At 42.7% G+C, this 12,580-nt stretch overlaps 2 protein-coding genes across 2 annotated transcripts; one reads left to right on the top strand and one right to left on the bottom strand.

The window, feature by feature from the left end:
* Positions 1-3,384: 3,384 nt before the first annotated feature.
* Positions 3,385-8,873, bottom strand: EPUS_09390 (uncharacterized protein; the record flags this gene model as incomplete). The annotated part of the gene is made up of 4 exons (XM_007804152.1): positions 3,385-3,796; positions 5,501-5,793; positions 5,844-8,648; positions 8,706-8,873. The coding sequence occupies 4 exons, from the start codon at positions 8,871-8,873 to the stop codon at positions 3,385-3,387; spliced, it is 3,678 nt and encodes a 1,225-aa protein (XP_007802343.1).
* Positions 8,874-9,060: 187 nt separating this feature from the next.
* EPUS_09391 (uncharacterized protein) lies at positions 9,061-9,461 on the top strand (the record flags this gene model as incomplete). Its single annotated transcript, XM_007804153.1, has 2 exons — positions 9,061-9,088; positions 9,163-9,461. 2 exons carry the CDS (start codon positions 9,061-9,063, stop codon positions 9,459-9,461), a joined length of 327 nt encoding a protein of 108 aa, XP_007802344.1.
* Between the last annotated feature and the right edge of the window lie 3,119 nt (positions 9,462-12,580).

Genomic DNA, 12,580 nt, shown 5'->3' on the forward strand with positions numbered 1-12,580 from the left:
TCTTTTAAGAAGGCGATTTTAATATTAAGAGAGACGTGTTATAAAAGATTAATGCTTGGATTTTTTACCTTAAGACAGGATAGACTATTTATATAACTTTTTATTTATTCTTTTAGTAAGTAAAAAGAGATAATAAAAGGCTCAGCCTATCTGCTCTTATTACTTTAATCTTATTAATAAATATAGCTTACTAAGATTTTGATCACGTTATAAAGGTCTATTATTAATATATAGTAAGTTAAGTTAGTTATAAATATCTCTATATAGAGATATATTAAGGGAGTAAATGTTTTAACCTTAAGCGCTTATATAGTAGTAACTTTATAACATCTTATAATAGCCTAAAGATAGCGTCCTTAGATGACTTATAATTTATTTTTAATGCTTTTTCTATGCCTTATTATACCCTTTAAGGCGTATTAGGCGCTATAGCTGTAGAATAGCACTAGTTAAGTAGCTAACGTGTATACCTAGAGCCCTGAGGAGACAAAAGAGCCCTAGGTAGAGTCGGACAATATTTTTAGGGCGTTTAAGTAGTGAACCGCTTGTGCTTTAACTATATAAAGGTAAAGTTTCTATAGTAACGCCAGGTTAAGCTAGACTTTAAGCACTCTGACGTTTAACTTAGGGTTAAGACTTACATTTATAAAGGATAGTAATAGTTTAGCTAGTATATTAAATCTCTTAGGCGTATAAAAGAAGTAGATCAAATTATATTTAGACAGATTAAAAAAGGACTTATAGCAGGTTACCTATAACTTATATATAAGATATATATATTTAAGATTTCTGTAGTTCTGCTTTATACTTAGATTATACATAAGAATATTAACATTATTAATAAAGCTTATAACGCTTATATAAAGCAACACATTCTTATATATATTAAGGAGATTAGTATTATAGAATAGGTAAAGGATTAGAGAGATATAAGAGCTCTGTAAGATGCCTATAAATATTCTATTACTTTCTAGCGTAAATTAGCTAAGACGGACCTTAGTTTCCTTATCTTAAAGGAAGTCCTTAATCTAGTTAGTAATCTTTAAGAGAATTTATCTTTTTTAAAGATTATAAATAAGTCTTTTATAAGAAATATAGTTAAAGGCACTAGAGATGTTAAGGCTAAGTAATAAAGCTACTCTATAGCGTTTAACCCTTTATATAGTCTAGATTTTATTAGTAATTAGTTAAAGGGCTATTTTAATAGATCTTATTTATCTTGCTCTTATTTAAGTGTCTAAGAGAAAAGAATACTTTTTAGTTATAAATTAAATACGTTCTGTAATTACCGCTTCTAACGCCTTATCTAATATATTAAAGAGAGCAATAAAGTAATAAGCTTTTAGATTAGAGTAGTCAGGTTTTCTAGGTTTGCAGATAATAACTATAGTAACATATTTAAAGGCTAAGGGGTAGACTTCTAGATAGTAGTATGTGTTAAATAAGCGAGTAAGTAACTCTAGTCGCTTATTAGTAATTATATAAATAACATAATTAGGAATGCTGTCAGGCTTTAAAGCATTATTCTTTTTAGATTTTAGGACAGCTTATATATCTCTAATTATGTTAGTTTAGGCAGAATATTTATAGATTCTAAGTAAGTAAAGCTCTAGATATTAGAAAGATTTACCTAAGGAGATAAGAGGAAGTAGTAATCACAAAGTAATTTAGCTTTTGCCTTAGGTTTTAAGGCGGTTACTCTGTTCTTATAGAGAGTAGAGAACAAGGCTTATATAAAGATCCTCTAAGATTATTATCTCGCCTACTTGGCAGTCTGCTATAGCTTTTTCTATAATTCGCCTGCTTCTTATATATATTATCTAAACTCTATATATTTAGCTTTAGTTATTACGTTACTCTTTTTATTACAGACTTTAGTAAATGCCTTTTAGGCTTGTTTTATATAGGCGATATTATAGTAATAGCATAATCTTTAGGAGAGCTTAATAATCTTTAAGTACTTTATAGTTATAGATTATATAATAGAGAAACGGAACTTAATTAGTCTCTCGAATTTATATTTTAATAATCTTATTTCTTGTAACCGCTTAAGAATAATATCGTAAAGGTACTAGATATTCATTTATAATATCACTATCTATAAAGAACTAATTAGAATTATAATTCTGTAAAAATAATAAGATGATGAAAATGTGATTATAACAGCTTGTCTTATATAAATCTCTAATCAAGAAAACGTTCAGATTAAAGACTGAAATTAAAGATAATAAAATCGGAATAATAGAATACATTTTGATATAGTCTTACCGAAATATTTTATCTATTAATTATTAAGTATCTATACGGACTATTAAATATTTAAAGACCTAAATTCTAATAATAATAAAAAATAAACAAAATAAATTAAGAAATAAATCTTGAAATAATTTTATTAAGATATTTTGTTTATTAGCTGTATTATCTCTCTAGTTAGACTAGATCTTATATAATCTCTATACGAATCCACTGTCAAAATAGGCTCTAATATTCAAATAATTTTCCATTAGATACGAAGGTATTCTTGGATAATATAGCACGTTACTCATTTCTTATATATGTTATTGGACATGTTCTGGGTCTGCTTTATCACTATTATACCGCTTTTGAATGACGTGACCGGCACTGTAGTATTTTCACTATTAGTCTAGTCATAATATTATATTAGTCGATACGGGATCTCCGAAAGTTGATATGTCACAATCGTTGAGGAGGGGGAGAAGTCAGCTGATACGGGATATCGCTACGATATTACCAGTACTTGAGGTAAGGAAGGCATTAATTAAGGGGCCGATGAAGAAGTTAGATACCAAGGGCAGGATGTCAATCGGAACGCCACCGTATGAACCGCCAGCCACTAAGTCTGGTAGAGCGGACTGTACATCATATCGCCGTCCACGCCCAGGCCAATAGTTGGATCAACCAGTCGAGGAATCGTCGAATGAGAACACGAAGGTGGGAGGGGAAGGGTCGGTTGGAGGCGGGGAGCCGGTCAACGCCTGGCGCAGCAAGCCAGAAGGGGAGGCCAGCTGGAAGGGAAGCGAGAAAGAGGGTGGGGGTGGCAGGAGTAGAAGACAGAAAAGAAGGGACGACCGAGAGGATCAGGGAGTAGAGCGCTCTTTATACCCGGGCCAAGCGGCGAGAGGGCGCCAACCCCGATCGGGCGGAAGAGGCAGCGCACCGGAATCTAGACTACAGTAGAAGAGTTGCAATTTACTACTCCTAGCCTCTCCCCGACCACCATCAACGAGGTCAGAGCGTTGCCACGCACAACTGGCGGTCTAAAAAATCACAGTGGTGGGTGGTCATCACTTATGTCTGGACGAACATGGCAAATGAACGAGTATGATTGATGAGATGATTCCAACGGTTACTCTCCTTGAGTATCTACTTCATTTTGCGCTCTCCCTGTTTCTCCTTCATGACTGTACGTTTGCTCTTCTTGCTTTCAATGCCTCCATCTTCTCTTCCACTGTCTTTGCTCAAGGCGTCTTCATCCAGCTCTGCAGGATAGGCATAGTGCTGGATCGATGCAGCGCAAGTACAGTGTCGTGAGGTTGACAATTTCCCGTTATCCGGACGGATAAAGAGGGCGGCCTGCTCCCCAACTCCTTCGTTGAGGAATCGACGCAGAGGACCTTGGCGTTGCGGATCCTGTGCTTGATCCATACGAAGAATTGGAGCGTGGTAGGGGCAGCTGGGGCCTTGAGTGGAGCCCGCTGCACCGCCGTCGATGTTCTCAGGTCGACGAGCGGAGACTTGTGGATCTCGGGTAGCCTCGTCCTGCCCTGGCTGGCCCCTGTGGAGTCGCAATGGATTAGTCCCTGGTGCTAAACCGTTTTCTAACAAGGCTCCGTTCTAGACAGAAGGAAAGCTATTTACGAACTTTGAGCGCTGGATTTTTTCTTCTTCTGGATACATATCTTCGGAGAAAGACACACAAGCACAGCACGAGATTGGGTTGGTTTGGAGTGGTGAACAGAGTATTCGAAATAAGGGACAAGTTAAATTGAAGAAATCAAGAACAGAAAGGGAGGGGCAGCGGATCAAAGGCGGTATTCAACATATCCTACGGCATCGGGGCACGGGAAAACATGACTACGGGATGAATTCCTGGTAGAGGAACAACCCTCAGATGAAAAATCCTTCAACGATATCCCGGAAGCTCGTTGGGTACTACTTCTGACCGCTTCAATTTCCGAATCCGAACTAGTTGGGGGTCATGTTGAGTGAGCCACCCACGATAAGATCATAGGTCAAAGGTTCTGGAGACTACACTGTCTTTGGGCTACCCGTACGAATCACGCCCCTGTGTACGAGACGGGACTTTTCGCTCCACGTCGTTTCTCGTGTTCGAGGTCCTCTGACATTCTTTCCGTGCCCTCTTGTGGCGACTCTTGTCGATCGCCCGCAACTCACGGAGACTGAGGGTGAAGGGTGAATTGAGGGTGAGCTTAGAATCCGAGGTACTCAAAGGAGAAGAAATGAAGATTCGGATAGTCTGACCAGCATTATACCAACTTTTCCGCTGTTAAACAGCGCCACCTTCTTTTGTGGCAAAGGATTCAACGTACTCATGAATTTCACTCGGTCCGTTACTCAAACTGGCACTCTGCTGAACCCGGTTATTGATTAGGCATAACAACGTGTCGCCTACTCACATCAGGATCCAACAGTATGGGGACCATAATGCCGTAGACGTTGACAATATCATTACCATGCATAAAGTGAACCCGGGACTTTGTATTTTTCTAAATGGCTCTCTACGGTCTTTATTGTCTTGCTTAGTCACCTGGATAATCCGCTGGTTCTATACACCCTCACCCTCACCCCAATCCCTCCCCTTCATCCCCCTAACCTAACCTATATCACTCCACCCGAGACTCCCCACATCAAGTGCCTCAGCTTTCGAATATCCCTCTATTCTACTCCTCCACTCCACCAATCATCCTCTCCTCAGCAAATTCGTCGATGCCACGACACCAGCAGAGAAACGATTTCGCCCAGGTGGCCGCTCCCGAGGTCTTCGAGCAAAGCTGTCATGTTTCACAGAGCATACTACGTACGTACGGAGTACCAGCTAGGTTAGGTAGGTTAGTTGGTGATGACCTAATTGAGCGTAGTGTTTTTCTTTGCAGTTCAGAAAAAGTACACGGGCTGGGAATTGGGGGGGCGTTGTTGGCTTGCTCGCTTTGGGCTTCCAAGACAAGGGGTTTCGTTTCGTTCCCGTATTTTCAATTTCACGTTGGAAGCTGCAGCAGGTTGCTTCAAATGTAGTTGTTGGCCCACTCAAGCTGACGTTTTGTCCCCCTGTTACATACTGGGGAATTGGATTTAGCTTCACCAAAAAAAAATGCGAGAAGAAAAAGCCAAAAGCCCAGAACAGGAAAATGTAGGAAAAACCTCCAGTTTCCCTCCGACGCCAACGATTATCAGAAGCTTGGAATCCCGCGAAGACTCACCACTTCCTTACTCCGCCAACGTATTCCACAAGTCAGCATACATGATATCCCACCAGCGAAACTCGGCGTTGGTGGTGTCGATAAACGACAGATTACCAAAACCCAGTATCGGTCCCAAATCCGAATTTCTTCGTATCTTGCAACTGGAAGGATCTTCAGGGAGAAGCATTCCTCTCAAATCGATCATTAGCTGATCCTGGGATGATATCCAGTCCCAAGCTTGGTGGTCCAGATCTGCCCCAAATTCGGAAAGGTCGCCGTCTGGATCAAGTGATCCGATTAAAGACAATTTAGATTGCGAGGGATTCTGCGCGGAGGGAGGATCTTGGTTGCGCTTCGATATTGTTAACATTATGAAGTGCGTACATGGAATGAATATTTTACCTTTCGCGCTGATTCTTCGAACGAGCTCCACATATCGAACACCCGCTTGGCGTCTTGCTTCCGCTGTAGCAAAGTGCCAAAGAACAATGGCCTTCGGCCGATGATGTAACCAACGTCCGAGGGGGAATTTGAATTGCATGGGTAGATTGCTCCCGCAAACAGCTTGACCAATGAGATATCACACATTCGAACCATGGCCTTGGAATGAATGGAAAAATCGTGAGCTAACATGGAAACGGCCTTAGGTAGAACGAATTCTGGGGGAAACCGAGAAGATTTCGATCTCGTAAACGGATCTGGCAGGGCGATCTGGAATTGAATTTTCACAGAATCCCTTTCTCGCCGGATGCCACGCAAACACCAATCGCACATGAACGCAGAAGGTACACTTTGAGTTAATCCAAACGCGGTCGGTCGCGCGATAGGGTCCCGTTGCACCATTGAATGGCAGAGATCCAACAGGACTAGAATCCCAGCTACGCAGTGAGAACGTAAGGAGATGATCCAATTGAGTATTGGACGAATGTTTGCATAGTATGGCTTGACCTTAGGCTTTCTCGAGGATTTTTTGCTGGTATCCACATTGCGCGTCATGGAGTAGTCTTGAGAGGAGCTCAGATAGCTCCGGAGCCTGTTGACTGACCCTTCATGGGTGACCGCGATGATTTCTAGGAAAACGAGGCCCAACGAAAAGACATCTGCTTTGGTATCATGTCTCTCGTGTGCAGCAACCTCGGGGGCAGCATACATCGGCGTCATGGCACTGATACTCTCGGACATGGATTGGGTATCTGACCACGTTTTCGATATGCCAAAATCTGAGAGGAGGACGGTGGAATCTTTGACAAGAATGTTTTGTGGCTTGATGTCTTTATGTCTGACGCGGATAGAGTGAAGGTAGGCCAGTGCTGAAGCCAAGCATCCGATGGACTTGAGGAGAAAGCGGTTATGCGGCAACGATTCTGGGTATTCGATGAACTCTTTGAGGTTATGCTCCGCCACCGGACTCATGACAACATGACGTGACAAACGGTCGGCGTACTCAACAACAAATCGAATGATGTGTCGATGGTTTAAGCGCTTCATGATTGCGACTTCCGCCAGGAATTGCTGAATGGTCGAGGTACCCTTGCCTGGATTGCGTAACGTCTTCCTTGCAAACGTCCGACCAGTAGGAAAATGCTGGACCTTCTCGACAACGGAGTGAGACCCGCAGCCAAGTATGTCAAGCCTATGGAATAGTGTACCTAACTTGGGACTTCGGCCCTCATGATCACCTTTGTGACCTGATGCATCGCTATGACGAAGGCAACAGGATTCCGTGCCACAACACGACCAGAGAGCTCCAATATCAGGCCTCGACGGCCCGCCGGATTGTCCGAAGCTCAAAATGCTCTGCCCGAAACTAAAGCTAGATCCAGTTCCAGTTCCATTACCCGAGCTCGAACCGAAGCCAGAACCAGAACCAGAACCACCACCTTGATCTTGGTTTGATGCACCAGCACCTGCATCTCCAGATGAACTGTCAGGGTTATTAGGATCGTCATCTGGTGGACCATCCGGGCGTTCGTCAGGCGGAGAGCTTTCTTCTTGGGGATCAACCCAGGGATTCTGCCAGTCGTCCACGGATCGCTTGTCAATCTTACCATCAAAATGCGCACGTACGTGAACGCATCGCTCCTTCCACGAACCAAAAGAAAACCCACAGAACCCGCACCTCTCCTGGAACCTGGGTGGATATTCAACCAGAGACTGATTGACTAGGTGTGATTCGGCATCCGGATGTGCACCCTTCATGTGATATTCCAACCTGTCCTTCCGGTGGTGTATGAAAGGTTCAGATGTGCTTTGTGTACGACATAAACAGCAAATATAGAATTGCTGAGGTTGATTAAGCTCTTCATGTTTTTCCCAGCAACCTGGTCTGCTGAAAGATCGTCCACAAATGGAAGTGCATGGATATGTCTGTCCTGCAATCTTTGGCTGTCTCGAGGAGTGACACCTGTTTGGAGACTTAGCCAGATACTTTTCGATCACGGTTAACCGGCCTCCTTCTTGATATTGAAGAGGCTTGGCCTCAGATGGCCCAAGTTTGGCTTTTTTCGTAGCATGGCTGCCCGGAGAAGTAAGAACCTGCTGTGATACGTCTTCAGAATGATCCGTTTGATGATTCTCGTATATGCGAGATGACTCTCCAAGCGTCCTCTTTGTTGCTGAGGATAGATGAGATCGAATTGATCGTTGCCCTGTCTCAAAAGGCTGAGAGGCAGCTGTGGCGACGAACCCCGTTTGCGGGATAACTGGCACAATCATATTGGTGGTCGGTGGCAAACAACATCCAGCTAGCTGCTCTTGAATGGGAGAAGACATTGCACCTGATGCACCATTCGAGAACCCGTCGTTAGCATTAGAAGCAACTTTGTCCCTAAACCACTGTCGAACAATCTCTTCTCGAAGCCCACAGGCAAGAGCTAGGTATTTTATTTCCTCAGCGACTGGCTCCCGGCAACCCATTTCGACATACCACTGTGACAATGTCGCTTCTCCCCGAAATGCATATCCAGAAGGCTGACCCTCTGGCATAGACACTCCCACATCTCCAGCTGTATCTGAGAAGCGGCCAGCAATGTTGCTCGGACCTGGATCGTTCAGGCGACTTCTCATTGTACCACCGCCGAATGGCTCCCATTCAGGTTCTTGCGTCGCCCCTCCCATTGTCGGCGGAAGCTGATATTGAGGGAAATTGGATTGTGCAGGATCTCCAGTACCGAATCCTGAGTCACGAGTGTTGAAGGCATCGGAATCCTACGGTATCTTTAGTATTGATAAAAGCGACAAAAGCGTATGGGACAGTATCCTCACCAATTCGGGTTGATTATGCTCATGGTACGCATTATACTGAGTGTTTCCGCCGAAATACGCTTGGTTTGGTACAGCGAACGCACCTCCTTGTTGTACATTTGGTGCCCATTGAGGAATGTCAAGTGCCTGGTCCAATATCCTGTCTCGGGATTGTCTGAAGTTATCCATGTCGAGTCTCAGCCCTGCGTAATTGCGATTCACAAAAGGCCCAACAAAAGGCAATCGTGTGAGTGAAGCAGAGATTCCATCATGAAAGACGGAAGGAAGGCAAAGAAGATTTGGTCCGCTGAGATGGTTCGAAGAGACATGGCCCAGTCCAGATAATTCCTGGCCCTGTGCCCCAGCAAGAGCAATAATGAATGGTGGCACAAGCACTACTGAGAGTATGCGACCACGTCGTCAGGGAAAACGTATTCGTGAGGGTGTTGAAGGGTTGAGGGTGACGCTGACGGGCAAGGTAGGGCGGGGGTGGGGGTGAGGGTGAAGGGTGGAGGTGAGGATGGAGATGAGGATGGAAGCGAGGGTGAGGATGAGGGTGAGGATGAGGGTGAGGATGAGGGTGAGGATGAGGGTGAGGATGAGGGTGAGGATGAGGGTGAGGATGAGGGTGAGGATGAGGGTGAGGATGAGGGTGAGGATGAGGGTGAGGATGAGGGTGAGGATGAGGGTGAGGATGAGGGTGAGGATGAGGGTGAGGATGAGGGTGAGGATGAGGGTGAGGATGAGGGTGAATGTCAAGGTGAGGATGAGGGGTGAGGGTAAAGATAAGGCGAGGATGACGATGAGGCTGAGACTGAGAGTAAAGGTAAAGGCGCGGCATTGGCCTACGTTTGATCCTTAGTCCCCCTTGTCAGAGGCAGAAGATGCGGTGCATATATATCGAGGTCCTGAAAAATAGTTCACCTAGAGAACAGCTACAAAGCCAATATCAGTGGAACGCAGCCAGTTCGCAAGTAACAAGCATGCGAAACGCAGTAATAATGGCTGTCTCGACGCAAGAGCCTCTTGAGAAGCATACAAGCTGAACGCTGAAGGACTCTGAGCCCTCCAGGGCGTCAGAACATTAAATATCCTCCTACGTCTCAACCTTCTTAGCAGTTATCCCTGTTGGCAGTAGCAGCTCCTAAGAGGTAAGCGATAGATGCAAGAGCGTGAACCAATGCGGTTGTTTTTGGTTGTTTTGGGATGAGTGGAAGTCCAGCTTGGAAGGCGGTGGCGAGGCTTGCGTTGCGACTGGACTGGTAATGAAATGGGGGATTTATGCACCTGGGTGTGGTCAGAGTGTGCCTCTGAAAATATAACTACCAGTTAGGTACGAAACCTAAAAGCGCTGTCCTTTTGGCGGAATGGTAGATGTATTGTCTCTTTGTCAGGGCAGGGTCGATTAAGGATGCATATGACGTGTAACATTCAAATATTGCTCGATGGGCCTTCCTTGACGGTGTCGGTGCAATGTGGATGGAACCCTCACTCTTTCGAGAGCTGAGAGACTCTGCCTTCAGTTCGCTGGTATCGTCTATCCCCTCCGTACCTGAACAGGGGTGTAGAATGTGCCAATTAGCGCTGTCGATCACTGCGGGGAGGCTCAAAATGTCAATAAACACCCTATTTGGGCCAGTTGAGGCCGTATTATCTAGCAATTGACTCCAATTGAGTGATGATATTGTGCCCAGCACTCTCCTTCGATACAGAGCCAAATCTGGCACTTTGAGCACTTATAATGAGTGTGTGAGCCTCCTAAAATAGCTGTAGAAATGCCATTATTGGCTGAGCGTGTAGTATCTGTTCCAAATGCGCGTTTGGGTGCCCTTTTACATGTACAGCCTGGCGGATGAAGCTTTCCCTATTGACACAGTCCGCCGGACTTCTTTTGTATGGGTTTGTGGTGTCTTTGAAGTACTATAGTTGGTAGAGATTATGAATCCTCCTTCTCCTTGGTTTTATTATTTGAATAGAGTAATTGAGAGGAGAGAGCCTTTATGAACTCTCTATGGCTATTGTGCGTATGCTGTGCGTTTGCTATGTGCGTTGGAGAGCTCCATAGCCATAGCAAATACGCATTAACACGAGCAACGTCAATGAGGAAGTAGATCAAGGGCATCTGCGTACGATAACTTTGCTTGCGATGGCAAGTAAACGCTGCTCGTAACTGATCAGCTTGATCTACCCCCTTCATATGATGGTACCCTTAAATACAGAGTTAAGGATATATTAATTTTTAAAGGAGATTTTAAGGCATTTGCGTATTTATTAGATTTGTGTTAGGATGTGACCTCAGTCCGACACCGGGGGAGACCCTTGGTACGGATCAGAACCAACTTGGTAACTTCCGATCCGAGCAACTGCCGATCTTGGCAAATCCGAGATCGGAGCTGAGAGAGACTCTCAGCTCGTAGATATAAGCTGGCCCTTCAGAAAGCTAAAGGGTCCAGCGTTCTATCTCGTGTTGAACAGAAGGCTGCCACTGCACACTTGCTTACGCACTGCTCCTCGAATGCGACACTCATGCGAACCCTATGCTTAGCTATTCAAATTAGAATCCATCTATCTTATCGAAGTCCCTCTACTGCCCGCCTGTCCTCTGGGTAGCCCTCTGACAATAGCGGAGGTTACAAAACTATCAGGCAGTTTCACACTCTTAATTAACTAGCTATCCTTTAGTATAGAATTTAGTGGTGTTATTACTAGCGCCTTTATTTTATCTCTTACTCTTAATAAAAGAGATAACCCTCTTATTAAGCCGGTTAATAAAATGCTATTAGGGACTAATTCATCCATTATTACTTGTGTAGCATTAATCCTTTTTAGGGCTCTTGTTTCTAGAATCTTTATGTAGTACTATGCATTACTACTATATCCTAGAAAGATGCCTATTTCTTTGCGTTAGCTCGCTTTATTCTCTTATATATTATTATAAATAAAGTATTTGCTACTAAAGATATGCAGAGTAGTTACTTGTGGTTTTCAATTAAATCAAGCTTGATCTAGACTTTGCCAGAATGTACTCTCGTTCTTTTTAGTGCTATTAGGACTATCAGGTAGCCTATTCTTGATATAGGAGGCTACTTAGACTGCGAGATTCTAATAATCCTCCGGAAGTTAAACGTATATAAGTATTAATCGCATTATTAATTATGTAGACTATAGAGCCTGTTTAGTAATATTATTTTGACTTAATATATATAGCGCTATTAATTAGTAGTCTACGCCTGATTCTTTTGCTTATTTAAGAGCACAAGATTTAAGCTCTTTTGTATTATTAATACGTATTGTTTTTAGTCGCTTATTAGTTTATGTTTCTGCTTTTTATTTTTATTAAAATAATTGTTTGGCATATTAAGCTCGGGTTTCCTTAATAAAGATAATATTATATTAAGTATAATTATTAATTGCTTTAAGGAAGTAGTATTCGTCCTAGTATTTTAATATAGGGAAAGGGCTATAGATATCTGCAGAAATCAGATTAAGAGGCTATTTAGCTTACTCTGATAGCTTATAGTTTCGGTTCTTCTTTGCTTTTGCTATATTATATATATCACACTTATACTATAAGTGACTTTGCAGGAATAGCATTAGGGAGATTTAATACTTTATAAAAGTAATAAAGCTTTCTTTTATTAATATATCCTAATTAGTAATGTTATTTATTATATTTCTGAAAAGTCCTAGCTTTAGATATACCTAATTAGTATAATCGTGATATTTATTAAATTAAGATTCTGTTTATCTATTCTCTTAGTTACTTGTTTCTGCTCCTATTATTTTAGTAACAGAGTAAGCTTTTTAAGTCAGCTTAGTAATATTTGTAACTGCCAATAATAGTCTATAGTCTATTATTATTAAGCCTTTTTGCCTAAAATATAACTTGATTATTA

The sequence above is a fragment of the Endocarpon pusillum genome (assembly GCF_000464535.1).
Source record: "Endocarpon pusillum Z07020 unplaced genomic scaffold scaffold2819, whole genome shotgun sequence".
Lineage (NCBI taxonomy): Eukaryota > Fungi > Ascomycota > Eurotiomycetes > Verrucariales > Verrucariaceae > Endocarpon > Endocarpon pusillum.